Source organism: Pygocentrus nattereri, chromosome 14, assembly GCF_015220715.1.
Source record: "Pygocentrus nattereri isolate fPygNat1 chromosome 14, fPygNat1.pri, whole genome shotgun sequence".
Classification (NCBI taxonomy): Eukaryota; Metazoa; Chordata; class Actinopteri; order Characiformes; family Serrasalmidae; genus Pygocentrus; species Pygocentrus nattereri.
The window spans coordinates 19303050-19315752 of record NC_051224.1 but is presented as its reverse complement, the minus strand read 5'-3'; the positions used below and the strand labels follow the sequence as shown (position 1 = coordinate 19315752).

Genomic DNA, 12703 nt, shown 5'->3' with positions numbered 1-12703 from the left:
ACCATGGCTCTGGGAAGGCTTAATGGCTGTAGAGGGCTGAGGAACTGAAACCTGAAAGCTTTTCTAAATGGCAAATATTTTTCTCTTTCTTGATGCATTGTGCCAGGATTCTTTATTCCAGCAAAGCTCGAGTTTCAGCTCTTTTCCAGCCCAGACGTTCCGGTCTCACATGCACGCACACACTTGTACATGCATGCACTCATGCACGCATGCGTCCACTGCTGTTACACGACTGCTTAAACAGGGAAAACCTACCATATGCAGCATACAAAAATATCCTGTTAAATGCTATATGTGTTTATTTTGCTGGTTTTCAGACTTTCTAGACACTCCAGGTGTGTGTTTGTCAGAGATGGAATTCATTAGGAGCCTCTTCCTCCATAGACACAACATGCAGATTCATATGTCTAACTGTGGGAGAGAATTGGGCAGAGATTCACACTGCACTTTGGCCTGATTACTCTTTATTATGTTAACCGTCTGAAAATCAAGACTGCTCTGGGAATTGTCTCACCCTCCTAAACAGTGCTAGGTCAAGTAAACACTGTAAAAAGAAAAATTGATGAAGCTTTACAAGATCATTGTTAGTCTTTTGTTATCCGTAATGATGATGATAATGAAAGTTGAGTACTATCATAGCAGAGATCTTTGGTGAAGAAATGAAGATGATTATTATGACAGTGACTCGCTTTATTAGGATTTACAAGGAAGACATGTCTAGCTTTTGGTTTCTTTTGTTTAAAATTGGTGTTATTAGTAGAGATGCACTTTTACGGCATAACCATATATCATAATGTAGCATTATCGTTGCTGCAGGATGTAGGGGTACCGGGGGGTATATTTATGTTAAATGTTAATTATTAGATAAATGTGGCTATAACAGTATAATATCTTGATGACAAAAATTATTTTATATCTGGTTTTTAAAGCTTTATACAGTCAACCTTTAACTGACATGTTAGACACTTTGCTTCACAGGAACAAATCCCCCAGCCCAATGATGCTTGACAGGCAGATGTGCATCAGTGTTGCCATTGATGCTTTTGCTACACAGTCTCATTAGATAGGCTACCTGTTGCCACTAATGGTATATATCCAGCTGATGGCTAGACAACATTAACCAGCTATGCTTCCGGATGCTAAAAACACAGATGATTGATACACTTCCATCTTTGTATCAAGTTAAATTCAGCTGTAGTTACTCGAGTTCATGGAATGCTGTAAATGATGCACTCATGTGTTTGAATGAAACACTATATGACAACAGTGATCATGACTGAAATCTACACATTTGCAGGCTATTGATGGGTGGTGCTAGAAGACTAAGTGTGTGAAGACTCCAGATCTGAATCAGAAAAGGGAAGCACACGCCGCAAATATGAGTAAGTTCTTTTACTTTGCTTAATACACTTAGTTATATACAAAGCTCATTAATGTAAGGTAATAGATTACTAAATGCATTGTAGGTACAGGTATGTGACCTTGCCTTTCTGAGCATTCTTCTGTTTAAAAAAATTCAGAGAAATACACTGATAAGCCTAGCAGCAGTGAGAATGCCTGAAGAAAAGAGAGTGAGAAAGAAAGATATTACTGACGCACAGTCAGTATTGTTGGCTTCATAATGTGTACTGGACCCAGTGGCAGGTTTGCTGGTTAGATGAGGCTCCTCCGGTTCTCTCTTACTCTCTCTCTTTCCGGAGGTGTGTGAAGTCTGTCCAAGCTACACAGTGAGAATATTTTCCCCCTGTGAGCAAGCGAAGCCAAGACACAGCTCACACTCTCACTTCAAACATGAGAACAAAGATCTCAAAGACATGGCAATCTCTCTCTCACACAGGCTCCGTTACACTGGCATACGGCTCACTGAGCATGTGTATGTGTGCAAGGACAATCTTATTTAGACAGGAGTTACAAAATAATTCCGTTGCAGCTTCACTGTTCCTAGCAGAAAACACATTGAAGATGCTGGTGACACATTGAAGATGCTGAAATTAGTTTACTTTGAATTCCTTATAAAGTGTCACTTTACCCTATAGATGTCATTATTGCTTTCATTTTGAATATACTATTCAAAAAACAAACATTCTGTATTGACCGCCCTGATTCTGCAACTAATTATACAACTTTTACCCTGTTTTTCAAGTCACTGTTTTTTCAACAGTGACAGAAATATGATGGTAATTTAAAGGATGTTTTATCCTTTTCACAAAAAAGAACATATGCGCTTTTCAACTTTCCCTAAAATCCCACTCCTCTTGTACTTCTGAACTCAAATTTAGTGTGGCTTCAAAAAATGTTTTAAATCTTCACTTTATTCATAATTTCTCTGCTTGCTCGAATGAGGTTTGAGAAATAATTTCATGTAAAATTAGATATGTTATCCATAGCAATAACTGACATCTTTAACCATAAATGGCCAGGGTTTACTAGCATGTCTATAACAGCTCAGCCAGTTTGCTTTGAAATTGCTGTAGTTAATAATAAGCCTTAGTATGTAATAAGTCTGGTATTTTAAAGGAGTTAAAAGGTTACGTTATGTAACGATGCACCTATATGTAAATCATAGGTCAGTATCAGACAGTTTTCATGTAAATATCTGCCAAAGCTGGTGTCGATGCTGATATACAAACATGTATAAAATATAAAAATGAATATACTTGATTAAAGCTTGATGAAATAGAGAAATATAATATTTATTTCTAAAGGGTTGCAGATGGAGTAAAAAAAAAATAGAATTTACAACCATTTGTCACTGTGTTTGCACACTGTGAAATTAGACCTCTGCATTTAACCCATCCATGCAGTGAAACACCCACATACATGCACACTAGTGAACACGCACACTAGGGGTCAGTGAACACACTTGCCTGGAGCAGTGGGCAGCCCTATCCACGGTGCCCGGGGAGCAATTGGGGGTTAGGTGCCTTGCTCAAGGGCACTTCAGTCATGGACTGTCAGCCAAGGGGATTGAACCAGCAACCTTCCGGTCACAGGGCTGGTTCTCTAACCCCCCCCACCCCCCTCTAAAATAGATATTTTAAGATTAAGATTAAGAGACCCTTATTAGTCCCACAATGGGGAAATTTCAACTCCGCTTTTAACCCATCCGTGAAGTGAAACACCACATACACACTAGTGAGCACACACACACACTAGGGGGCAGTGAGCACACTTGCCCGGAGCGGTGGGCAGCCCAATCCGCAGCGCCCGGGGAGCAGTTGGGGGTTAGGCGTCTTGCTCAAGGACACCTCAGTCATGTGCTGTCGGCTCTGGGGATCGAACCGGCGACCTTCCGGTCATGAGGCTGGATCCCTAACCTCCAGCCCACGACTGCCCCAATTACCATAATTGCTCAGGGTCACCTAAATGTTCGGCTGTTCCAGAGCATAATAAATACATTGTCAAGTGTCGGTTCGAAATATCAGTGAAATCTAAACATCTGTCCTATGCCAATATAAATATATTTTTAATGCAGTTACCTGCAGGTGCCTATAAAATTATGGTATCATTGAGCAACCCTAACATTTTTACAGGTTAAATAATAGCTCGTCTATTCTTTTTAGTCTTTGAGTAGAAGGTCAATGTCACTTTTTATTTCATTCTTTCATTTTCCTCTGTAGATGAGAGACAGGCTCTCCATTCTATAATGAAGGACCTGGTGGCCCTGCAGATGACCAGGCGGCAACCCATGTCGACTTACGACACAGCCAAAGCCAAGCCTGTTAACACTGCCAGCACGACCAACAGACAGGTAACACACACAAATATGGGTGCCAGATTTCATGTGGAGTGTGACCTTTGCAACTCCTGTATAAGCTCACAGTGACGCTCTCCTTTTCTCCACCTCCAGGATGACGTTAGAATTAAATTTGAGTTCAGTGGAGAGAGAAGGTGAGTGTAAATTATTGTGTGTGTGTGTGTGTGTGTGTGTGTGTGTGTGTGTGTGTGTGTGTGTGTGTGTGCGCGCAACTCTTTGCCCACATTCACCAGAAGTCTGTTTGGAGACAAAGGAAGCAGTATTTGATGAAAAGACCACTTTTGCCACCTGTTAAGCATTTGTGGGTATCTATTATGTTTTGGGGTTATATTGTAGACAGTTTCACAGGAAACATTGCAAAGGTTGATGGAAGAATAGTTCACTAAATATCAGCAAATTCTGGAAGCAAATGTGAAACAGTGATGTGAGAAACTGACGCTGAAAAGAAGCTGGCTTCTACAACAGGACAGTGATCCAAAACATATTTAATAGTCTTCCATGAATTACTGTAAGCAGTGCAAGCTGAAGCTTTTGGAATGGCCTTCACAGTCCATGGATTGGAACATCATTGAAAATCAGTAAGTAGATGCTGTACATACAAGATGGCCCAAGAATATCACAGAACTGGAAGCGTTATAAGGAAGTGGGTGAAAATTTGCAAAACAGGAATACAAAGACTTGTAACTAGGCTACCTGAAGTGTTTGGAAGCTGTGATAGCTGCCAGAGGTGGTGTTACTAAGTGTCCAAACTTTTGCACATGCCACACTTACTACTTTGTTTTTGGTTTATCAAACTTCAAACATTTGCAGGAAAAAATTATTTGCTGCAGAGCTTGTATTTACTTCTAATCACTTAATTTGGCCAGGGGTACCCAAACATTTGTATACAAATGTACATAAAAAGACAGAAAAGAGTACTAATAAACTCTTACGGTACACACACATACGCACATTCCCTAGCTCAGCTCTCAGACTGGTATTTGAGTGGAAAGGGAAAAGACTGTGGTTTGCCTGTGGCTGCCAGGAGAAACCACAACTATGCTAGGTGTGCTTTCAGGAATCTGTGTGCACTGCAACTCTCAGCTCCTGTGTGTGTATGCATATGCAGGTTTAGGTTACACATCTGAAGAAGGCCTGGCTTTATGTTTATTGCCCCCTCTGTATGTGTGTTTATGTGCATGTGTAGGATACTTATGTTTGGTCGGCCTGTGCAGTTTGAAGAAGTCCAGCAAAAGGTCAAGACTGCCTTTGGACAGCAGCTAGACCTGCACTATATCAATAATGAGGTACTGATCTACAAACACACAAAATCGCATAGATACACAGATACGTGATCTCATTAAATGAGGTTGTTGTTTAATCCAATGAATCTTGAACATTTTGTTTTCATTTCTTTAAAATAGAAGTATGTAAAAATTCATTAATCTATTTTTTGTGTTTGTAAGTTAATTAGTTCATATAAGACACAAACATCTAATTAACACGTGTGTTTGTGCATAGATGTCCATTCCCCTACGAGGTCAGGATGACTTGGACAAGGCCATTGATCTTCTGGACCGCAGCTCTAACATGAAGAGCATAAAGATCCTGCTAATGACTCAGGAGCACAGTAATGTAAGTAACAGACACACACATATCAAGGCTAATCAAGACATCAAACACAGAGTGTTAATGAGAGATGCATGTTCTGCTCTGCAGGTGTCTTCACCTTCTCATCACTCTGGGTGTAAGCAGGTGCGAATTAAAGCTTCACAGTCAACAGGAGATGTGAGCACAGGTTATCAGTCTTCAGAGCCCCGGGGACGCCACCCATCCACCAGTGAGTGCAAACACACACATGGGGTCAGAAACTAAACATGGGTAAAAGCTATAAATGGCCTCAGAAATTTTAAAAACTGCTTCAGAAATGTGAAATTGCAGGGGCACAGTTGCCCTAGTAACGAAGCCCATTGTTCACGGATGCTGGCAATGGCACCAATATAATACCAGGTATAGTATTTTGTAATAAATCTGTCCTGCAATAGCACCATAGCTAGCTGTATATTTCTTCCTGTGGGGTAGCAGAGGGTTTGAATAGTTTAGACATAGCTTAAGATACAAGATTTTTTAAAAGGGAATTCCACTGATTTTTCAAAATTTATTTTCATGTAAAATGGAGCACTGTGGATCAACTTTCCGACTCAGATTTCTTGAAAGTGGTCATGGTAGGAACCAGGTGTCACAACACAGATATAGCCATTTTATCTCAAACAGTTATTGACTCTACACATGTCTTCTGAGTTTTAAATGTAATGCTGCTGATGATTAACAAATAAGGTTTTTTGGCACTATTTAGCCTTACAATGCCCCACATGTCCTCTTGCATCATGGATTTTGAAAAAATAAACATGATCAAACAAAAAAAGAAAACAGCAAAAACAAAACCTGATCTCAAAACTATTGTAAAACATCATGCAGCATTTCACGCAGTACCTTTCCACGAGGATCCTTTTATAGGCATTAAACTCTAGAGATCTGATCTCTTCCATCTGGTTTCTATCACCACCAGTGTGCGCTAACTCTGCAAGTTTCTATAGAATGGAGCATTTTACATCAAACCACGTAGAATTGCTTTGTTAACAGCTTAAACATTTAATTATACACAGACTTTTAAAAAATTGGTGAGATTTCTCTTTAAGTGAAGTGCTAAAGTTTAACAGAGCTCGTTTTAAAGCTAAGTAGCTAAAAAAAAAACAGATTTTAACAAAAATAAACATGTAATAAAATATGCACTCTACTGTGAACATGAGCCAATGGAAGAACACAGCATTCTGATTATAAATATCAGGTTTTATAAGTTAGGCAAAAATCTAAGGATTGGTTATTGCTATCGGTATTGGAAGGTAAAAAGTGTTAACTGTGCATCTGTAATAGCATTTCTATTTAGTCAAACCGGGTAAAGTCAGCATATACGGACTTTACGGGCCCCCTCATGATATCCAGCTGGCTCTCGTGAAATTCGTGAATACCCTTGAGTGGTACAATAAAGAGAATCGAGTAAATTCTCAACAAGTTCTCTGTGTTTTGAAGGCTGCGTTTCTTCACTGGCTCATGTTGACAGTAATGTGCTCAGATACGTAAGCAGCTAACTAAAAGAGGAAAGAGTAATGAGGAATTAGGGGAACAGGAAGATGTTCAAAGTGCCTTGCATTACTCTCTGGTATTGTGTCATGGCTTTCTCTTTCCAGTGCTTGGACCCTGCCTGGCTCTGTTCATTTGTTTCTGTATCTTATTAACCTCTGCAGTTTTCCTCCTTCTCTTCCCGTTTTCTGCTTCATTTTTTTTCTTTCTCCTTAGGTTCTTTTCTCACTTTCTTTTTCTCCCTCTTCTCTCTCTTTCTCCCTCTCTCTTTCTCCCTCTGTCTGTTGTTCCTCTAACTTCCTCCGTGAGCACTGGGTCCTCTTCCTTTTCCTGTCCACCATCACTAGCTGCTGCACAATGGCCTGCTGGCGTCTAGCCAATCAGATTGTGAGACACTATTAGCGTGGTGAGCCAGTGGCCTGGTTCAGAGATTGTGTTTGGGGGAAGGGGAGGCTGTTTCAGCTTGTGAGGCCTGGAGAGAAGCAGGACTTCTTAGAGGGTCTGTGTCTGGAGGAAAGAGACGTTTGTTTATAGTTGTGCTTAGTCTAATGATTCAGCGTCTCTGCTTTCTGATAGCTGAATTCTGCTCTTGTCCCAGCGGGTCTGTTACACAGACACTTTCACAAGCTGTTTTTGTACTGATGTGGTCCGTACAAGCTCTGTTTCGGCTCTTTCAGTGAATACAGATTTATTACATCATACTTCAGCTGGTCAACATAAGGCTTCTTTCAGACATGGCCTTCATGGCTGAGTACATTAAGGCAGTATGTCTCACGCACCCAAAATAATTGTTATTCCATGAGTGAGAATAGTGGTTTTGGATTTTTTTGTTCCGCTAGTTGTTTGTAATAAGCCTAAGCAACAAAAATTTCAGTATGCTGATGCTGGGTGCTTATTTAGAGGTTAGTTTAAAAGATTATATGTGTGTGTAGCATGGCATGCGCTTCCCCGAGCTCAAGGAGGACACTGGAAGTAGGGTTCACTGTTGCAGCAGCCATATAACTTTATTTTTCCACCAAACACAACAAATGAAACAAAACCAAAACCTATGCTTCCCATTTTTCAGTGGCCTCTAGCTAGACTTTTCAGTACTTTTCTTACTCTAGCTTTTCAGCTCTTTAGTCCTCAGTCGTTCGCTGCTGCTGGCGGTCGCTCTTTCTCCCTGTTCCCTCTCTGCTCTTTTTAAAAGCCGCACTTGAGCTGAGAGGGAACGAGAGCTCACTGCTTCGCCTCCTCATCACTACCCCTGCTCTGCAGCTCAGCCACCTGGATCAAACATGAGGCAAATTAACGTGGCCTCACTACAGGACTGGAGGCGGTTCCCAGGAGTCGGGGCCTCTGGACTTGCGTGCCGTCTTCCTCTCACTCGCTGTTCTCTTCCTGTAGTCCTCACCAGGCTTCATCCCCACATGGAGCTCGAGCCCCACCTTCCTCCCAGCTCTCGCGGCCACCATTGGGGCCCGGGGGACGGGCGCACGCACGCCACAGTGTGTTTTCTGTCAATAATTCCTAAAAGAAATTCTGCAATTAATTCTTTTGAAATGTTCTGTTGCTGTAGCTAGGGCTGCACAATTATAGACAGAACTCCATAATTGCAATTGTGATTTGTCTTGCAATACATTAGAAATACATCAATACTGCTACGTGTAATACTTGGTGAGGTTTTTAGCACTGGCAGAAATAATTTACATTCGTTTATTACGTCGTATTATGTGAAGTGCATCTATTTAGTATGTCTGCAATTAGTTAGGATGCTTACAATGCATAATTAACAAAAAGATAATTTGTTAGTCACCGTTTGCATCTTGCAGTCTTCTGTTATTTCAGTATTCTAGGTCAGTGTTGTGATAATGATAAACAAGCAACATTGTGTGGCCCTAGTTCTTGTTCACTATTTCATGTAGTTGTGAGCCAGTCAGATCTTCTGCCAGTGGTATATGATACCTCTCTGTGATTGATGCGTCTGTAACATATCTCCTCCTCTGCTTTCTCAGGCTCACAGAATACTGGGCGAAGCTCTCCACCTCCTGGTTACGTTCCGGAGCGTCAGCAGCGAATTGCGCGCCAGGGATCCTATACCAGCATTAACAGTGAGGGAGAATTTATACCCGAGACCAGCGACCAGTTAGTGAGTGACCACATGCACGCGCGCACACACACACACACACACACACACACACACACACACACACACACACACACACACACACGTACATCAGCCTTTGCAATTACATGTGTGACAAAAAAATAAGATGGCTAAAATCTGCTCTGCATTCAGGTCCTTGATCCATGGAGCAGTGCAGAGAACTCAGTGTCTGGGAGCTGCCAGTCACTTGATAGCAACTCAGACAGGTCAGAAAATGTAACAGTCTCACATAGTGTTATAGATAAAACAGTGATTTATCGATTTATTTGTTGGTTTCTCTCCTTCCTGTAGTCCCTCACTCAGAAAGTCTCGCATGCACAGGGCCAGGAGTTATCCTGACAACAGGCAGGACTGCACAGGTGAGGCAGGACTTGGATGGTTGTTGTCATAGCAACTAATGCAGAGTTCTGATTTACTTCTCATTCATGTTCATGTTTAAGGTAGCAAAAGGAAGCTGAAGTCTTGTACTAGGGCTATTGTTTAGTCATTTTTATTGTGGTTCCAGCTTTTGCAGTAATGATGTCACAGGAGGCTGTGATGTACAAATGAATCTGTAACCTCAAATGTGAGCTAGGTGTGGGCGATATGGCGAAAGTGTATCACAATATTTTGAAATGTTTTCATGAGGCATACCACAATATTTTGACACAGACACAACACGCATATAAAAGCAACCATCAAAATCTGGGTACAATGTGTTTTATTTGTATGATATTTATTTCACATATTGTGCTGTGCTATACAGTAAAACAGGACTAAGTATGTTTTTATATTGAAGTTTGCAGTTGGCCAATGTTCTTTAAGTACAGACAGTATTCACGATATGGTTAGAAAAGTATGTTATCATGATAGCAAAATATATCACGATAGTGATGAAGTATTGCCATATTCCCCAACTCTACTGTGAGCACTTCTCTGGGTGTTTAGTTAATCAACAATCAGCATAGTCATGTTCATGTAATCTTACAAAAGTAATTTTTTAACAAGTGCATTTTAATAGATTGCAGAGAATTTTGCAAGAGCAATATGAAGCAGTATAACAACAAAAGTAGTATCTTTTTCAATGTCATACAGCCGTATTTTATACGTAAAATATGGCTGTATAGTGCAGATGGCTAGTGTAGAGCTCTTATGCTGATGCTGCTTTCCTTGTTTTCTCAGACCGGGAAAACCATGTATATGACAAGGTTGTTGGGAAAGGAGGAACATACCCAAGGAGATACCATGTTTCCCTGCATCACAAAGACCACAGTGAGGGTAAAAGACACTTATACATATGTGCTTAATAAAAACAGGCAGACAAGGCCTGGTGCATGTCACTTAATTTGTGATTTCCTGCACAATCTCAGGTCGCCGCACATTTCCAAGGATACGTCGCCCCCAGGGGAACCTATTCACACTAGTGCCGTCCCGCCGATCTCTCAATGGCAGCGAGGAAAGTCTCGGCACCTGGCAGCTGGTGGATACTCAGTCCAGGCTTCGTCCACAGGACCGCCCAGTTCCACACAAGTGTAAGTCTAATCCTTAATTTTTATTTTCACAAAAAAGAGGAAGGAAATATGTTCAGCTCTGAGCACTTTATGGGTGCAAGGTATTCAGGCTCAATAAATGAAAGTAAAACCTACACTCACTAATGCCAGCTAGCCTTTACTGCACATTGTCCTGGATGTTAGAAGCAACAGAAATGTGTCTGTTTAGTGCAGATTGTGCAAATGTTGTAATAGCAATATAATACTATTGCACCAAGTTTTTTTTTGCAGTAGTTTGAAATAATAATATGAATGACAATGATGAATAATTTAGTACTGTGGTAATTGTGTAAATTGCTTGTGGACATAATATGCATTATGCACAGCTACATGGTGCCTGTGATTAACATCATTTCATTGTTTATCGTTTGTGGCTATTGTTTGTTTATCTGAAATGTGTATGTCCAGCCCCCACGGCACCAGTGACATGGCGGAGGGGGAAATTGTTGGGGCAGGGAGCATTTGGTAGAGTTTATCTCTGCTATGACGTTGACACAGGCCGGGAACTGGCTGCCAAACAGGTCCAGTTTGACCCAGCAAGCCCTGAGACCAGCAAGGTACAATGCATACAAACATACATTTATATATACATATACACTGGAGGCTGTATTTTTTTTCAGTAATCCTAAGCCTGAAATGTATTGTTTCTGCTGAAGCTCTCCAACATGTTCCCATGGGGTCATTAGTTTGGCACTTTTCCATGTGGGGAACAAATGTAATAAAAACATGTGCGCATACATGTACTACAGTTGGTAGGTACTTTATGAGTTTATCGAGGTAGATCTGAAACAACTGTTATGTAACAACTCCCAGCTTTGGGGCTGTGAAAAGACGCTTTGAGTTTGCTAGCATTTTTCCTTTTCTTTGTTCGCTTGGGTTTTCACACTCCATGTCACTCTCCATGTCACTCTCCATGTCACTCTCCATGTCACTCTCCATGTCACTCTCCATGTCACTCTCCTGCCCCCTCTGCCCCACCTCCCCACCCCCCCAAACTCCCCACTCACTTAAATCTTTTCCTGTCTGCCACTGCAAAAACACGCACTGTCACTTCCTGTATCTGTGAGAGAGTGTACGTTTGTGAGATGGGGGTTGGGACTCTGGGAATCATGGGGACAATATAGTTATTCTTTTTAGTTAACTGGTTCTATTGTGCACACACGCACAAACATACCCAGACAAAAAAAATCTGGGTCTTTATGCTTCCTTGATACACAAAAAATGACACCAGATGTACCTGATGTGTGTTCTGGGGATGCTTTTTGTGTTTTTCTTTTTTCATCCACTTTGCACCAATTGAGCTTACTGAGCTTGCCCAAAAGCCTGAGACTGAACTCTGGGACATTTATGTTCCCTGCTGAAGTCCGTTGTCTTTCTCTTTTCTCCTGCTGTCTTCCTGCAGGAGGTCAGCACTCTGGAGTGCGAGATTCAGCTGTTAAAAAATCTTCATCACGAGCGCATTGTGCAGTACTACGGTTGCCTTAGAGACCACAACGAAAAGACTCTAACTATCTTCATGGAGTACATGCCTGGGGTGCGTACTGCTGTTTAACTAATGTGTTGGTGGCAATGGAGCTTTTGTCTTTGTCTCATTTAGCTCATTAAAATCTGCCCCCAGATTAGTTTGGGACAAAATTTGATCTTATTTTTGATTTTGTTTCAACAAAGTTATAAAAGAGAAGTAACTGATGTACAGCGTAGTCCTGTGCATTTCTTAGTGACAAAGTGACACAATTCTGGTTTTGTTAAACCATATTCTTAAACAACAGAGAAGAGTAGATTATGATGCACAAATAGTTGCATTTTACACCTGTATAATGTGATTAGCAGAGCAGGGTGAGCTGGAGAGGCAGAGCAAAGAGGCAGCATCATTTTTAAATTTATAAATTACGCAGTCCTCTTAAGAGTTCTGTTAGGTGAGGTAATACAATCTTGTCTTACTTTTGTGTCATTTTAAAGTAGTCAGTTTTGATTTAGATTTTAGATTTTAATTATGTTTACGACCTCACATTTCTCTCCAGGGTTCCGTCAAAGACCAGCTGAAGGCCTACGGGGCACTGACTGAGAACGTGACACGCAAGTACACCAGACAGATCCTGGAGGGCATGTCCTACCTGCACAGCAACATGATTGTCCATAGAGACATCAAAG

The 12703-nt window shown here is 41.1% G+C and overlaps 1 protein-coding gene across 1 annotated transcript in view; it reads left to right on the top strand.

The window, feature by feature from the left end:
• The window catches only part of map3k3 (mitogen-activated protein kinase kinase kinase 3), a 32125-nt gene that overhangs the window by 12934 nt on the left and 6488 nt on the right, over positions 1-12703 (top strand). Inside the window, exons 3-16 of the mRNA XM_017697491.2 lie at positions 1298-1382; positions 3621-3751; positions 3851-3891; positions 4944-5043; positions 5258-5371; positions 5456-5576; positions 8872-9005; positions 9156-9229; positions 9315-9382; positions 10185-10280; positions 10373-10534; positions 10961-11109; positions 11955-12086; positions 12574-12703. Coding sequence (XP_017552980.1) covers positions 1379-1382; positions 3621-3751; positions 3851-3891; positions 4944-5043; positions 5258-5371; positions 5456-5576; positions 8872-9005; positions 9156-9229; positions 9315-9382; positions 10185-10280; positions 10373-10534; positions 10961-11109; positions 11955-12086; positions 12574-12703 — 1456 coding nt within the window. The 5' untranslated portion in view covers positions 1298-1378. The remainder of the gene's footprint in view (positions 1-1297; positions 1383-3620; positions 3752-3850; positions 3892-4943; positions 5044-5257; positions 5372-5455; positions 5577-8871; positions 9006-9155; positions 9230-9314; positions 9383-10184; positions 10281-10372; positions 10535-10960; positions 11110-11954; positions 12087-12573) is intronic.